The sequence below is a fragment of the Zootoca vivipara genome, chromosome 13 (assembly GCF_965207765.1).
Source record: "Zootoca vivipara chromosome 13, rZooViv2.hap1.1, whole genome shotgun sequence".
Taxonomy (NCBI): domain Eukaryota; kingdom Metazoa; phylum Chordata; class Lepidosauria; order Squamata; family Lacertidae; genus Zootoca; species Zootoca vivipara.
The window spans coordinates 8,719,396-8,736,840 of NC_142596.1; the positions used below are offsets into that span (position 1 = coordinate 8,719,396).

General features: G+C 48.4%; 1 protein-coding gene across 4 annotated transcripts in view; it reads right to left on the reverse strand.

Annotated features, from left to right (window-relative positions):
* HCN4 (hyperpolarization activated cyclic nucleotide gated potassium channel 4) overlaps positions 1-12,223 on the reverse strand; it is a 112,127-nt gene extending 99,904 nt beyond the window's left edge. The window contains exons 1-2 of one of the 4 annotated variants that reach the window (XM_088656695.1): positions 12,014-12,223; positions 11,394-11,953 (exon numbers count right to left, since the gene is read on the reverse strand). In XM_088656695.1, coding sequence (XP_088512821.1) covers positions 11,394-11,953; positions 12,014-12,223 — 770 coding nt within the window. Of the gene's footprint in view, positions 1-11,393 lie in introns of all 4 variants that reach the window. The other 3 variants (XM_035131546.3, XM_088656694.1, XM_088656693.1) reach the window with 3 other exon arrangements.
* Positions 12,224-17,445: the final 5,222 nt, after the last annotated feature.

Here is a 17,445-nt window from a genome sequence, read left to right on the forward strand (position 1 = left end):
TGTCTATCCAGAAGTCTAATAGTACTTGCTCTTGGCTAAGGGATTATATTACAGCCTTACAGAGCTGGGCAGATCTGTTTCTCCTTTTTCCAATCTTAAATTCAATTTTCCACATTTTAAGACCTCGTGGAAATTCATCAGCATCTTAGCAAGAATTTATCCCAAGACACATATTTTTGCAAGCCAATGTGCACAATGTACACATTTTGCAAAGCAATATTTCCACTGATATTTCTATTATAAGGCATTCTTGTTTGTCATTTTCACTACTATATGCATTTTTGTCCACGCAACTTGAGTGGAGAATTGCATTGCAAAATCTGGAGAAGTGCAAATGTCGAAGGATGGATGTGTTTCCATTTGCAGAGCGCCTCAGCAAATGTGAGTTATGAAAGGTTTGCCTTTAAATGTGGAGTGAATCAAATTTCTTCCCCATCCTTACCCTGTAATCTCTTTCTTACATCTTAAAAATGGACATCCCTCTTGGTGTCTTTCTAATTGAATCTGGAATAATCCAGGTCAGCCATCACAGTCACATGGGAGAGGAAATGGCTTTCGTTTGCCTTGCAAAAAAGGAAATAAAACCCTTTTATCGCAATATTAAAAAAAAACAACCCAAAGCAGCCCTGACTGTCAAACACTTGCAAGAGATGTATCCACACCTTCATTTGCTTCCTGCTTCCATCCAAAACCCAAACCCAAGAACAGAGGGCGAAGATCAGCGCTTTATGCCAAGTGAGCTAAAAGCAATTTGCTAACATGGCTTGGTTAACACAGATCTGGCTTGACACCGGAGTGCTGCAAACTCTGGTTTCTATGCCAAGACGACTCAAGTCCAGTACACGGAACAGTGTTTAGCACTGATTTCATTTGCCTAACAATTTCTTCGGCTTTAACAATAAATCAGAAGGGCTAAAGGGAGAAGCTCAGGCAAGGCAAAGGGGCTGCAGTGGTTGGAGCGGAGCAACAGATGCTAATAAGCGCCGGGTTCCTTGCAGGAGTGGCTGGCGCCCCTGCAGTTAGTGTCAAGGGCTCAATCAAACTGCTCGCAGGTGCAACGTTTCTCTCAGCAGTGACCCTACAGAGACAGCAAATGAGATCTGAACCCTCTGTTCTCTCTCAATGGCCCTCTCAGGCAGCCACTTATGCTCCGGACAGCGACTCAAAGCAGGCTCTGCCACAGCCCCGATATTGCTTCACATGGGGCATTACCCAGCAGCTGAGTATTTGATGTTTTGTCTCTTTTTTCCCCATTGGAGGGTTGAAACAGTCTATTGGGTATGGGGAACCTTTGGCCTTTAGATGTTGCTGAATGACAAGGCCCTGGGCTCCCTTGGCAGAAAGGGCAGGGTATAAATGTAATTAGTGAGTAAATTAATAAATACGCCCGTCAGCTCCAGCAAGCAGGGCTAATGGCCAGGGATGGTGGGTTGCAGTTCAGCCGCATTGGGGGGAGTCAAAAGTTGCTTACACCTGTTGTAGAAAGGTACAGGTAAAAGGTAAAGGACCCCTGGACAGTTAAGTCCAGTCAAAGGCGACTATGGGGTTGCGGTGCTCATCTCGCTTTCAGGCCAAGGGAGCAGGCGTTTTTCCACAGACAGTTTTCCAGTTCACGTGGCCAGCATGACTAAACCGCTTCTGGTGCAACGGAACACCGTGACGTAAGCCAGAGCGCACGGAAACACTGTTTACCTTCCCATTGCAGTGATACATATTTATCTACTTGCACTGGAGCAGTGTTTCTCAACCAGTGTGCCTCCAGATGTTTTGGGACTACAGCTCCCATCACCCCTAGCTAGCAAGACCAGTGGTCAGGAATGATGGGAGTTGTAGTCCCAAAACATCTGGAGGCACACTGGTTGAGAAACACTGCACTGGAGTGCTTTCGAACTGCTAGGTTGGGAGGAGCTGGGACAGAGCAATGGGAGCTCACCCCATTGCAGAGATTCAAACCACCTACCTTCTGATCGGCAAGCCCAAGAGGCTCAGTGGTTTAGACCACATGGTAACCTGTAAACCAGGGAACATGTGCCATGCGCAATTGCGCATACACACACACAAGAAATCACACAATAAGAGAATCATCATACTTGCTATAAATGTGCTACTGGGAGCCTACAGTTTGGTTTAATGGCCCTACTGAACCAGAGCTAGTGGTTTGTCTCCCCTGGACTTTACCTAGAGTGGGACAAACCACAAGCCTGGGTTTAGACATAATACTAAACCAAACTATGGCATAGGTCCTGGAGCAGGGAAGGAACAAAACAGCTACTATTTCTGCAGCATTCTTGCTTGTTCATGCTAAGCCATTGCTTGGCTGAGAGAGTGTTACTTGCAAATCACGTCCAGCAATTTAAAGTAGAACCTTATTTTTAAAGTCAAGCAAGGATGCCCATCACCCACCTCCTACCACACCTCTCCCAAAGTCAACGGACTCCAGTTATGTTTTGGTCCAGCATACAGTGAATCCAACTTGGGAGCAACTGCAGTTCCACAATCTTAAACTGCTCTTTTCTCTGCTGTTCTCTTCTCTCTTTCTTATTTTTGTAAGAGGGTTGTCGGTATTTGTAACATTTGAAACTTGCAAAGCACCCCAGAATCGTTTTTGGCAAAACAAAGTATAAAAATGGTTTAAATAAAAATAAACACAGAGCTAATCAAATTGTTTGATGATTTTGTTTGTTTCAATAGGATTATAATGACTGTAATGTTTGTGTTACTCCTGTGAGCCACTTTGAGCTCAGCTCCATTGTTTCAAAAGCGGTATATTAATATTAAATCAAACCAAATTTCTCCACACCAATGAAGCTCATTTGGAACTGCTGAACAACTGGTCATAAAGCAGAAGGCAGAGCAGTCTCGTTTGCCATCGCTCCTGAAGGCACAACGAAAGCCAGTGTGTGGAAACAGCAAGGAAGCAGATTTCAGTTTAGTGGTAAGAGAATCTACCTTAGCAGTAAGAGCTTTGTGGCCGTGGAACAGACAGACTCAGGACACTTATTTTGCTGGTTGCAGGTCCTGCATCAAGCCGAAAGCTGGGTGAGTTTATCTCCAAGGTCCCTCCCACTTCTCATGGTTCTTAATAATGTTTTCTTGCATGTCGTTATCCCAAAAGAACAATAAACCCTCTTGGTTTGTAATCAGGACTGCTGCAAAATAGATCAGTCCAGCATACAGAGAAAATACATATGCAATCAGGGATGGGGGCTTTGGCAGGGTTGTTGACATGAGAACAGGAGCATGTTCTGCCTTACACAGAATCAGAACACTGCTCCATCTAGCTCAGTACTGTCTGCACTGACTGGCTATGGCTCTCTGGGGTTACAAGCAGGAGACATCTCCCTGCCCCACCTAGAGATTCTGGGGAACTTCTGCATGCAATGCAATGCTCCTATGAGATCATTTCTCCTGCAGCAAAGCTATTGCCGCTTTCTGTTATCCGGGAAGAGGACAAGATACTTCCATGGCATAATGCATAACACTAAGGAAATTAAGAGGGTTCTAATAATTTAGGATTGCACATAGAGACAGGACTGGGGAAGGAGAGAAAGTCAAGAATGTGAAACCTAAATATCAGAAAGAGAGAGAGAGAGAGCAAAACAGTTAGAATGAAAGTCAGAGAAACAGAGGAGCATCCCCTCAGCTGCTACCTAACCTTTACTTTATCCGGTAGCTCAGGATAACAAGCCCAGAGGTCATTTTAAACTCTGCTTTGTTTACTACCGGGACGTGGGTGGAGCTGTAGACTAAACCGCAGAGCCTAGGGCTTGCCAATCAGAAGGTCGGCGGTTCGAATCCCCGCGATGGGGTGAGCTCCTGTTTGCTTGGTCCCAGCTCCTGCCCACCTAGCAGTTCGAAAGCACGTCAAAGTGCAAGTAGATAAATAGGGACCGCTCCAGCAGGAAGGTAAATGGCGTTTCCGTGCGCTGCTCTGGTTCGCCAGAAGCAGCTTAGTCATGCTGGCCACATGACCCGGAAGCTGTCTGCAGACAAACACCGGCTCCCTTGGCCTGTAGAGCAAGATGAGCGCCGCAACCCCAGAGGTCAGGGGTCCCTTTACCTTTACCTTTGTTTACAACCCAGGTCAGCAACTAATTGTGGCTCCAGGAAACTTTGCAGAGCTGATAGGTGGTGGCAGGGCAGGTCTGTTCTCCTGAAACCCCCACCCCACCCATTATCTCCACTCTCCATGGCAGAGTGGAGGTGGGGAGGAAAGGAGCAAGCTGGACACAGCTGGAGTCCTCTGTGCCTCTGCATTACGTGGGGCTACCTTTGAAGGTGACTTGGAAACTACAACTAATCCAGAATGCGGCAGCTAGACTTATGACTGGGAGCGGCCGCCGAGACCACATAACACCGGTCTTGAAAGATCTACATTGGCTCCCAGTACGTTTCCGAGCACAATTCAAAGTGTTGGTGCTGACCTTTAAAGCCCTAAATGGCCTCGGTCCAGTATACCTGAAGGAGCGTCTCCACCTCCATCATTCTGCCCGGACACTGAGGTCCAGCGCCTAGGGCCTTCTGGTGGTTCCCTCGTTGCGAGAAGCCAAGTTGCAGGGAACTAGGCAGAGGGCCTTCTCGGTGGTGGCACCTGCCCTGTGGAACGCCATCCCAACAGATGTCAAAGAGGAAAACAACTACCAGACTTTTAGAAGACATCTAAAAGTCTTCAGGGAGGCTTTTAATGTTTAATAGATTATTGTGTTTTATTTTTCTGTTGGAAGCCGCCCAGAGTGGCTGGGGAAACCCAGCCAGATGGGCGGGGTATAAATAATAAATTATTATTATTATTATTATTATTATTATTATTATTATTATCATCATCATTATCATTACAGGAGAGAGAAACAGAGTTGTGCACTGCCTTAGACCTAGGCGGTATGAAGGGAGAACGGAGTCTGTGCAATGGCAACTTTTGCACCCCAATTCAAGAATGTAAGGAAAGCCCTCCTGGATCAGACCAAAGCCCATCTAGTCCAGCATTCTGGTCCCACCAGAACTTATGGAAACTTATTGAAAGTCCACAAAGGTGCTGTATTGATGCTCTTTCTTTCCCCTATAGTAATCTTCCCCGGGGCATGAGGGTGAAGGGTGGGTACAAAATCTAGCAGTAACAACAATAACCACCATAGCTCACGGTCAGAGCACCCACTTTGCATACAGAAGGTCCCAGATTCAATCCCAGGCATTTCCAGGTAAGGCTGGGAGAGAGTCCTGGCCTGAAACCCCAGAGAGGCACTGGTCAGTCAGCACAGGCAGCACTGTGGGAATTATAGGGACAGAACTACCCAAACTGTATAGAAATCTATTCATGTATGCAACTACAGCGGTGAGAATGTTACTTGCCCAAAAATGGAAAGAAGAAGAAGTCCCAGCAAAAGATGAACGGATACAAAAACTTACAGAATATGCAGAAATGGCTAAACTTACCAGAAAAATAAGAAACCAAGATAAGAAACTTTTTATAAAAGAATGGAAATGCTTTATTGAATATTTACAAACAAACTGCAAACACTGGCAGGATTGTTTGTAATAACCTGCAGTTTTATAAGAGTATATACTTAAAGCTTAATGACAGGTTGTGTAAAACTGCACTTTTGATTTCTGAAGAGCTTTCATTGAGCAGGGGAAAGATGAGAGAAATCCACTCTGTCCACAACCACCAGACACAAGTTTCTAGATCTCTATCATATCCCTGTTTTGTCACCTTTTTTTCTAAACTCAAGAGTGACACAAGCAGTTTAGCCATATTTGCTTCACAGGGGAGGTCCCTTTGTCATTTTGATTGCCATTTTCTCCATCTTTCTCAGCTCTACAAGATGGCTAAGGGATAGAAGGAGAACCAGAACTATAAATGCCTATATATATATAAAAACCAAAATACTAGAGGGAGGGAAAAATATGCATCAGGGTATTAGAGACTTGCAAAATTCAAACACATCACTTAAGGCAGGGAAGAGGAATCTGTTGCCCTCCAAATACGATTGGACTTCAACTGCCTGACCACTGGACCATGCTGTCCAGAGCTGGATTTAAAGGGATTCCAAGGGAACCACAGGTTCCTCATCCCTTACTTATGGTCAGGAAGGGCTGCACAGTTTCATGGGAGCAAAACCCCAATGAACGCCACTGTGCTGATTTCTGTCTAAACACGCGTAGGAGTGCCCTGCTGCCAGTAGATTACGCTTTTATTAGTCCCAGTTCTAATAAAAGCGTAATCTACTGGCGGCAGTTCTGTGAAAACAACATGCTCCCTTGTTCATCACAAAACTTGGAAGTGCCATGGGCTACAGGACTCCAGAGTGGAACTGGAGCCACCAATGAAAGGGCCCTTGGGCCAGAGCTGTAGGTGGAGAAGAACTAGAGAGGCAGTGCAGCATAGTGGTTAGGGTGTTGGAACAGGACTGGAGAGATATAGGTTTGAACTCCCACTCAGCCATGAAACTCACTGCATGACCTTGTGCCGGTTATCGTCTTGAAGCCTAATTTATCTTACAGGGTTGTTGTGATAAAAAGCAGAGGGGGGACGGACCATGCATGCCACCTTGAGATCCTTGGAGGAAAAGTTGAGATATAAATGTAATAAACAAGTGAAAATAAGGAGGGAAAGGTGTGAGACAGCAGAACATGCCGTTTAAAGACTACCCCGTTTCAACAAGCCTTTTAAGCCTTCATCCCAGTCTGTGTCTGTTTTGGATATGAAACTGTCTACATGTGATTGGGTTTTTTTAAGTGTTCTTATATCTAGGAGGATTGTAACTCTGAATGCCAGCTCTAGGATGGGGAGATGTCATGTGATTGAAACTGGAAACTTCTGCATGCAAAGCAGACGCTCTACCACCGAGCTGTGCCCCCTGCCCCCACCCCCCCACTTTGGGGAGCGTAGGATTATTGAAAAAGTGAAGCCATTCATTTCATCAAAGTCTGACACAAGCGTGCCAAAGAGCCACTTGCAAAAAAGCAAGGTGCTTACAATGCAATGAGTTAGCTCCTTGCTACAAAGCAATTGTGTTCCACCCATTATTTTCAGAATTGCTGCCAAAAAGGTGTGAGCACATTAGGCATAACATTAAATAATGTTTTTAAAATCTAAATCTAAAAAAGACATGACATTAACAAAACAAAACTTGAGAGTTTTGCAAAATTTCACAGGAGCAGAAGCTTCCGAGAAGTAGGTTTAGGCCACACTCCCCTATACACATGCACACACTTCCTAGAGAATAAGCCCTGGATTAAAATGAGTCTCTCCTTCAGTATTTATTCCATTTATCCTACCTCTCCTCCAAGGAGCTGAAAATGGCATGCATACTATCCCCCCCTTTCCCATTTTGTCCACACCACAAGAACCCTGCAGATAAGGTGAGGCTGGGAATGAGCGACTGGCCCAAGGTCACCCAGCGAGCTTCATGGTTGAGTGGGGATTCAAACCCTGGTTTTCCAGGTCCTAGCCTAGCACCCTAACCACTGCACCATGGCAATGGTCCTACACTTGTATCAAGCATTACTGCCAAACAAGCACAGTCCCTGCTACACACTGCTGAGGGTCCTCATAGGAAGGAAACTGCCTTAAGGATCGCATTGCTAATGTATGTCAAAATCAGGTTGCAAGTGAGTGTCACACAGCATGAATACACACACGCACACATACACATCTCTGCAATCAGACAAGCAGGTGACACTTTCAGCAATCAAGGCCACACTCCAGGCAGGCATAAACATTCAGAGGGTGCAAACCAAGTCCAGGGAGGGGTGTGGCCTACAGACGGGGGCGTGGCCCAGGAAAAGTCTCAAGGGCCAGATAAAGATGCACAGAGTGCTGCATTTGGGCATGTGGTTGCCCACCCCAGCTTTAAGCTGTGATGTGATCTGCAGGACTCCTTCTGTGCTCAGTCAGCTGTGGGTTTGGGAGTCAGGACAGTCGCAAGCGCCGACTTAAATGGGAAACAAACCAGACTTCTGGGTCTTTCTTCCAGATACCAGATACCACCAGCCCCGCCATTGGTTCCTGTACTCCTAATGGCTCTGTTTCCTCCCAGACAATACAACAAAGGTGTGGATGGATGCCGATTTGCATAATTAAATTAAACTAACCCCAAACTGTTGTGGCCTGGTGCTGTTTAATCCAGAGGTTGCTGATCTATGGCCCTCAGGATGTTGTTGGACCACAGTGTCCATCATCTCCAATCACTGGCCATGCCGGATGGGACTGATGGGAATTGGCAATCCAATGGCTCAGCAGTACAGCGGGTTGAATCCTGACAAGACAGAAGTACTGTTTGTGGAGGACAGCAGGCGGGCAGGTGTGGAGGACTCCCTGGTCCTGAATGGGGTAACTGTGCCCCTGAAGGACCAGGTGCACAGCCTGGGAGTCATTTTGGACTCACAGCTGTCCATGGAGGTGCAGGCCAATTCTGTGTCCAGGGCAGCTGTCTATCAGCTCCATCTGGTACGCAGGCTGAGACCCTACCTGCCTACGGCCTGTCTCGCCAGAGTGGTGTATGCTCTAGTTATCTATCGCTTGGACTACTGCAATGCGCTCTATGTGGGGTTAACTTTTAAGGTGACCTGGAAACTACAATCCAGAATGCAGCAGCTAGACTGGTGACTGGGAGCGGCCGCCGAGACCACATAACACTGGTCTTGAAAGATCTACATTGGCTCCCAGTACGTTTCCGAGCACAATTCAAAGTGTTGGTGCTGACCTTTAAAGCCCTAAATGGCCTCGGTCCTGTATACCTGAAGGAGCGTCTCCAACCCCATCGTTCTGCCCGGACACTGAGGGCCAGCACTGAGGGCCTTCTGGCGGTTCCCTCGTTGCGAGAAGCCAAGTTGCAGGGAACCAGACAGAGGGCCTTCTCCGTAGTGGCACCCGCCCTGTAGAACGCCCTCCCATCAGATGTCAAAGGGAAAAACAGCTACCAGATTTTTAGAAGACATCTGAAGGCAGCCCTGTTTAGGGAGGCTTTTAATGTTTAATAGAGTACTGTATTTTATTTTCTGTTGGAAGCCGCCCAGAGTAGCTGGGGGAACCCAGCCAGATGGGCGGGGTATAAATAATCAATTATTATTATTATTATTATCATTATTATTTGCTCTGCATGTAGAATGTCCCAGATTCTGTCCCCAGCATCTCCAGGAAGGTTGAAACCCTGGAGAGCTTCTGTCAGTCAGTATAGACAATACCAGGCATAGGCAAACTCGGCCCTCCAGATGTTTTGGGACTACAATTCCCATCATCCCTGACCACTGGTCCTGTTAGCTAGGGATGATGGGAGTTGTAGTCCCAAAACATCTGGAGGGCCGAGTTTACCTATGCCTGGACAATACTGAGCTGGATGGACCAATGGTCTGACTTGGATTACGACTGTTTCCTTTGCTGTAAAATTTATTTATATACTGTGTCCTGAATTTGCTGCCGGTCCAGGATTGTTAGATGACCCTGTGTTCCAGCGCAAAGAATGGGGTGGGGTGGGGTGGGGAGATTCTGTCCACACCACGCCTCATTTCGTAATCGTAAACCTTTATCTCCTCCACCACCCTGTTAAAGTGTAAATTCCAGAAACCTGAACGCCTCTCCTCTTTATTTCCTCTTAATGTTATTGTGTATGGCGGTTGTAATTAAAATCAACATAATAAGGCCCAGCTCTTGATTGCGCTAAATCATTTCTTATTGATTGCAACATATTACATACATATTTAGTAGAAGAAAGTTCGCCAAGCACCGGTTAATTCAGAAACGTTTGTGAGCACAGCCCCTCAGTTTCTCTCTCTCTGCTACCGAATATGTACTTGAAAGAAATTAGCTATGAAGTTAATTCATTCAACAAAAACAAACGCTCCTCCCCCTCTGGATTCCCACTCGGCAGAGTTAAGGACAGCTTTTTGGGTAATAAATAACGGCTTAATTGGTTACTCTATTTTAAAACTAGACCTTTGGAGAGGCGTTTTACTGGGTGCAACATCTCTCTACCCTTTCACAGGAAAACCATCAGAGCAGCAATTGGAGGCAAAGGTCCAGGAGGACCCCACTCAGAAAAATGAGAAGGGGGGGGCAACATGCACACCCATACAAGGGCAGCAGGACTGGCTTGGCAGCTAAAGGCAGCGGGAGGGGGGAGGGACCAAAGTCTAAAATTACTTGACTGCACCACTGATTGCTCATTCTGTGAAGGAGACACCCTTTGATTCACACATATCCCTGGCTCAGGATGCTGCAATGCTAAATACCTAGGCTATGCCACCAAAGGCCATTTCGTCCAGGCTGTTGAAACTGGGGTGGAGAGCTGGGGAGGAGAGATTTCGGGATGACTCTGCAGCTGCAGTCCTATCCACACATGCAGCCAGATCCCACACGTTTATTCACAAACATGCCCCATTGAGTTCCACCAGGCAAGTCCCAAGAAGGGAATTCTACAGTTCTTGCAACCTTATTAGGAAGGAAGTAGAGACAAGGGTCCTACTTCCAATTAAGCACGCCTGTGATTTGTTCAAAGAAGTCACAATGACTCTCTCCAAGGTTTGAGGCTTTGCAGTTAAATAAGGGCGGTAGGAATTTCCCCATCATCTTGTCCTTTTGGAGTCATTGCACACATACATCTCATTCCGATATCATGTGCTGTATCCAAGCCCTACTCAGAGAAGACCCATTGGAATTAACGGACCTAAGTGAATCATGTCCATTCATTCCAACATTGGTGACAACCCATCATTTTGACGCCGGAAGATGGAGAGGTTGCTTTTCAAATGTGAGAGTCCAAGGATGTTGAGATGTACTGGAAAAGTTTAGTGGCATCTTCAAGGAGAGATTCGTCCTCCTCCACCAGTGATGCCCTCTAGGCAACTGGGGAAACTGGGGCAGATAGAGTCTCTGTCAGGACAAGAGTTTGGGGGCAGAGGAAGACCATTCATAGTCAGGGAAGGGGGTGCACAGCTGTTGCCCGTGTTAGCCCTACACAAAGTAGGCCCATTGAAACGAAAGGACCCAACTCACCGAGGCCCATTCATTTCAATGGGTCTGCTCTGAATGGGACTTAGTTGGAGACAACCCAATGTGTGCACCCCATTCCAAAATTACTATGCGACTGCACAGTGACTTCAAAAAGGCAACTTGACTGGGAAACGCCTCCCGTGTTTGTTTTTTACACCTGATGCGCCAACTGCAAAACCCCAAACGCTGGAAAGAGTCACCGTGACTTATGCAGCCGTCTACTCTGAGCAGGACTTCGTTAGCTCACACTAAAGAGGGGGAGAGTCCCACGGCTATTCAGTGCAGAGCCCCCCAATTGCCTAACTGCATCGCTTAGTGCCTAACGTTACCTGTGGCTGGGTAAGGGTGGGGTGGGGGAGGCGGAGATAGGGGAGGGGCTTCATCCTCCCCACTTTCCCCTTTTTACCTGAAATCGCTGTACGGGTGGATGATCCAGAAGCCGGCGGACTTAACCCTTTCCTGCTCCCTCTCCACGGCCTTTTGGCTGCCAAACATCCTCAAGGAGAATTTGTTGACCCCCGGCTGCAGCATAGCCCCAAACTGCCTCTGCATGAAGCCGGCCTGGCCCAGCCTCTGCTCGTCGTCCGGGGTGATCTGGTCGGCGCCCCCTCCCGCCCCGTCGGGACCCCCGCCCCCTTCCACTTTCACGAAGGCGGACGAAGAGGGTGGAGGCGGAGGGTCCGGCGGGGACGAGCAGGACGAGGCTGCCGCCGGGGTCGATAAAGCGGGGGGTCCCGGCTCGGTGTCCGACAGGTCCGGGGGGCTGCGCTCGTCGCCGGGGGACGCCGCGTCCCCTTCGCTGCTGATCAGGCGGCGCTCCTCGCCCGAGTCGTGAGGGTGGCGGCTGGCCAGAGACGAGAGGCTCCCCTTGAAACGCCGGCAGTCCCCGTTGGTGCTGCTCTTGCCGCTCCCCCGGCAGCCCGGCGTCCCCGAGGCAGCCGCCGCCGCCGCCGCCGCCTCCCCGCTCTCCACGAGGCCGCCGCCGCCGCCCGCATCCCCGACGACGGGCCTCGAGGGCTCTCCTGCCCCTTGCCCACGAGCTCCCCCTGGCGGCGGCGGCGCCAACGGCCTCAGCTTGATGCTTTTGCGACGGGCGTCCTTGTCGGCGCCGCTACTGCAGCCTCTTCCTCCTCCACCGGCTTCTTCGTCCTCCTCGTCCATGATCGACGCTTTGGGGCCGATCTGCTGCGGGAGGCTGTATAACCGCTTGCGCATCGACGGCGGCAGCCTGTCCATGGCCGCGCGCTCGGGGAGAGGTGGGGTAGGGTGGGGGAGACTTGCTTGCAGGGGAGGCTTGGAGGCCGGCGGCTGGTGGTGGGGACCCCCTCGGCTCTCTTCCGCGCGTGCCCAACCCGCGCCCTCTTCAAGGAGCTTCTAAAACGGGGTCTCCGCAGCCAGACCGCGACAAGGAGGACCACCCATCCTTCACCTGTCCTCCCTGGGTTGCGCCGGGTCGAGGATGCAGCGCTTCCGAAAGGGCAGCGGGGTGCGCCAGGCGGAAAGCCCCTCCCCGGGCTGGCTAGCTGGCGTCCCACTGAGCCGCCGCCGCCGCGGTGACCCTTCCGTCCGCCGCCTGCTGCTGCTGCTGCTGCACAGCCCCGCGGGGCAGCGGGACACCCAGCCGGCGGCTCCTCAGCGTTAGCCACGGCTGCATCTCGGCGGCGGCGGCGGCGGCTTCCATAGGCGCCCGGGCAGCCGCGTCTCCGGCGAAGCAGACATAATAATGAGGAGGAGGCTGATCAGGAGGCGGACGGGGAGGAGGGACGGAGCAACACCTGCTGAGGAGCCGAGGAGGGCGATCCCCACCGCCAGCAGCCCCCGCGCCACAGCGGCCCCCCGCGCCTCCGCGGCCTCGACGGCGGCCCGCGATAAACAAGGAGCGCACGAGCAACCTGCAGCATCCAGCGCCCGGGCGCCGCTTACATCACTGCTGCTGCCATCCCTGATTCCTCATGCAGCAGCTCCTGGTCCTGGGAATATTCATGAAGCCAGCTGATCCGATTGGGTTGCCATAGGAGCCACCTCTGCCAATGGGCTCTGTCTACCTGAGCTGGCAGCCGGGCTTCTTAAAAGGGCAACGCCTCGGACGCCGGGTGGGCGTGCGCGTCTCGGGCGCGGGCTGAGGCGCCTCGGCTGCTGCCTGGAGCGAGTAATCGCGGGCGGAAGGACGAGGGAGCGCAATTAAATCCACAAGCCCCTGGTGCTCATCCATCTCTCTCTCTCTCTCTCTCTCTCTCTCTCTCTCTCTCTCTCTCTCTCTCTCTCTCTCTCTCTCTCTCTCTCTCTCTCTCTCTCTCTCTCTCTCTCTCTCTCTCTCTCACACACACACACACACACACACACACACACACACACACACTCCTTGATGTCCCTCAAGTGCTAACATTTGTTCATGGAGAGCTGCAGTGCTGCGCTCAGCTTGGAGTAAGCCCCATTGAAGACCCCGGAACTTACTCCCGAGTAAAGGCGGGCAAGGTTCTTGGCTCTCCACCTTCGCCAACCTAGTGCCCTTCAAATGATTTGGACTGCAACTCCCGCCAACCTCAGCAGCCACAGATGTTTCCGTTTCGTCTTATCCTGATTCCTGCTTTTGTGGCGCTGTAGCCCGTGCAGACAGCAGTGGTGCGAACGCAAAGCAGGCTAAATCCACCACTGTGTCGAGAACATGCTGCCCTGTACATGCCCACTGCAAATAAATAAAAATTATTTTAAAGTCTGCAGGAACGCCGGGTGAAACTTACTTCTGAGTAGACGTGTCTATAGAATGGCAGAGGCTCTAGGGCAGAAGCCTTTTGTCTCTGTTACACAGTGTCACATAGCTTAGTGGTGGTTAGTGCCCGTTAGGGCTGGTAAGATGTCAGGCAGGAGGCCAACAGTAGGTGGAGCCAGAGCCAATGACAGGTGTGGTCTAGCTCTGTCCTCATTTGCCTCCCCGCTGAATTCGACAAGGGCCACAACAGAAGCCAAGGAGGGGGGAGTGGACAGGCAGTGCCACTTTCTGGACTGGTTGTAAGAAAAAAGACAGGGCATTGGGGGCTGGCTGAGTGCAGACTGAGGTGGGTGGGGCAGTGCCCCGTTTGCCCTAATTGACCAGCTTCCACCGATGTTGTATATTCAGAAAGTAAGCCCCCCATTGCATACAATGGTGCTTACTCCAGAGCAACTATGCCTGCAACTGCAAACCTCAAACAGAGTCTTCTGGCACGTTAAAGACTTAACTCAGCTGCTCCCAAGACAGCGTTCATTAACTTGCTATCCTCTGTATATTACAGACTGCAACTCCCAGCAAGTGCTGGCTGGGGCTGATGGGAATTGTAGTCCAGAACACACCTGTCAGGAGGCAGGTTGATGAAGGCTGCTCCTGGAAATTTGGGGACCCAAAGGTTTTTGCTGTCTCTCCCTTGCTCTTGCAATTGTAGAGTCTTTTATGAGGAAATGAAGATAATTGATCAATGCAAAAGAATAATAACAATACCCCTTGCAGATTGGAAATCTGGCTTGATTGACTGGTGCATCAAATCAAGAAGGATCCTTAGAAAGGATCTTTTGAGTCCATCCAATCCAACCTCTGACTTAAGTGCAACCTGTTTCTGGTGCCTTAAACCAGAAATGCATTGAAAAATACTGTACATATGAACATCGCCAACTGCTTTATACTGAGTCAGACCACTGGTCCATCTCTGATTGGCAGTGAGATTGGTACCTGACATCCTTCAACTGAAGGCATCAAGCATTACAGGGATGCTTTTTTAAAAATTAATTTATATACGACTTAATGCCAAAATAGTCTTCTAAGAGTTTTACAAATATAACAATCAGTTGCACAAACATTAAAATATAAATTCTCATATTTAAAACGTGCACTTTTATTTGTATTTGTTTAGCAAAATTTATATCCTGCTAGTCTAAAAAACCAAGGGTGGCGCTGTGGGTTAAACCACAGAGCCTAGGGCTTGCTGATCAGAAGGTCGGCGGTTCGAATCCCCGCGACGGAGTGAGCTCCCGTTGCTCGGTCCCTGCTCCTGCCAACCTAGCAGTTCGAAAGCACGTCAAAGTGCAAGTAGGTACCGCTACAGCGGGAAGGTAAACGGCATTTCCGTGTGCTGCTCTGGTTCGCCAGAAGCGGCTTTGTCATGCTGGCCAGATGACCTGGAAGCTGTATGCTGGCTCCCTCGGCCAATATCAAGACAGGAGAGCCAGTGTGGTGTAGTGGTTAAGAGCGATAGACTCGTAATCTGGGGAACCGGGTTCGTGTCTCCACTCTTCCACAAGCAGCTGCTGGGTGACCTTGGCCTAGTCACACTTCTCTGAAGTCTCTCAGCCCCACCCCACCCACCTCACAGGGTGTCTGTTGTAGGGGAGGAGGGGAAAGGAGATTGTTAGCTGCTTTGAGACTCCTTCGGGTAGTGATAAAGCGGGATAGCAAATCCAAACATGAGCGCCGCAATCCCAGAGTCAGTCACGACTGGACCTAATGGTCAGGGGTCCCTTTACCTTTTTAGACTAAAAAACAAACAAACCCCAAGTGGTTTACAACAATATAAAGCAAAGCATTGCAAATATTGATTTAAAAACAGTTAAGCACAGGTAATAAAAATATTTAAAATATGATTTAACACAACACAAGGTAAAAAGAAATAAAATCTGTTGAGATAGGCTTGCTTAAACAAAACTATTTTAATCAAAAAGAGTTGAGTTGTTTGCCCGATGATAATAGGCAGAAAGTTCCAAAGTTTAGGTGCTGCTACAATAAAAGTTCAATTTCTTACAATGGTGGAACAAGTATAATGTGCTGCCTGTAAAAGTCCCAGTTCTGCAATAAAAACAATCTATGAAAAAACAACATCACAATTAAAACCGAAGACTCTGTTTGAGAGATCAAGGGAACACCTGGGAGTTTTGGTAGGGAAAATATGTGCTCTGCCACTGGGAATGACCTCTCCCCACACAGCTATTTAACCTGATAAACTAAAAGAGCAATTTGAATCAGAACCTGAGAGGCTACTACTCTAAGTAGCATCTTCCTTTTTAAATGTTTCATTTAGTGTACTAATTTATTTCCCAACTTTAACTATATTCAGTGTGTACTGTATGATTTTTTTTAAAAAACCCAGAAAGCATCAGAATTAAAAATTGCCGCAGATAAATGATGACAATTGTATAATTGATGGACGAAGATATGTAAAATGCTTAAATAAAAACAAAAATAAAAATGGCCACAGTTTAAAATAATCTTTCAAGGAGGCAACAGTTCTCAGTAGCTCAGGAGAATAGCACCGTCTTCCCTGCCCCCTAAAGCAGACGGACAACTCTAGTGGGTATAGCATCTCAAGAGGTGCACAAGGTCAGCTTTCAGGAGACGGGAAAGCTTATCTCCCATCAGGCAGCTGGGGGGTGAATGAATGCTACCGTGTTTCTCATATTATAAGACATGTCTTATATTTATTTTTTCCTCCAAAAAACACACTGTGGCTTATTTTCAAGGGATGTCTTATTTTTTTCCTCCTCCTCCTGGCGCAGCCGGCATTGCTGCTGCGCCTATCACTATGTCTTATTTTCGGGGTATGGCTTATATTCCTTGAATGCTTAAAAATCCTGCTATGGCTTATTTTATGGGTATGTCTTAAAATATGAGAAACAGGGTAGAAAGGCAGGACTCTCCTTATGGTCCAGTGACATTAATATATAAACATATTCTGACGGGGGGGGGGGAGAGGGGAGAGTGAAGCCCCTTTAGCTGGATTTGCTAGTAGATACAGTGGGTGAGTAATTGCACAAAGCTTACATTTTGCCCCATTTCCCAATGTGCTCTTTCCAACCTGGAACAATCCATCACTAGGCACTGAGAATAAAGCAATTATGTGCAAAAGGGTGGATTGATCGGGCTGTATGCACTTTGAATGATTTATTAGCGGGAGGAAGTTCTTCTCTGACCTTATTTACAACGGGCTGAGAAATATCAACTGGGTGCAAGACTTCCATGGCAGGAATGCAATTGCATAACATATTAACTAATATTTCTGGACCAGACGTTTGTGCTATATCACCTCCTCCGGACATTGTATAGGTCTTAGATTCAATTACCATGCCAAGCAGCAAGAGAGTAATTAGATATAAAAAGTTATTTAGAACCAAGTCTGGAACTTTGTGGTGGTTCAGGGTGGAACTCAATACTCTCCACCCTCTGAATGAATCTTCAGTATTCTTCCCTAAGAGGGCTGGGTGAGTTCTGAGCCATGGGGATATTTTCCCTATGAATAGAAGACAGACAGGCAGAAATCAAAATTGTGCTAAGAGAGCTCCAAACTCACCAAGCTGAATGATGTGAGCCTGGTGAAAACGAATCATATTTGCATATATTATGGGAAATGATGACTAATAGGGTACATGAGAGAGATTTGTAAAGTTGGGGGGAATGGAAAGGGGGGGATATTTTTCTTCTCCTATAACACCAGGAC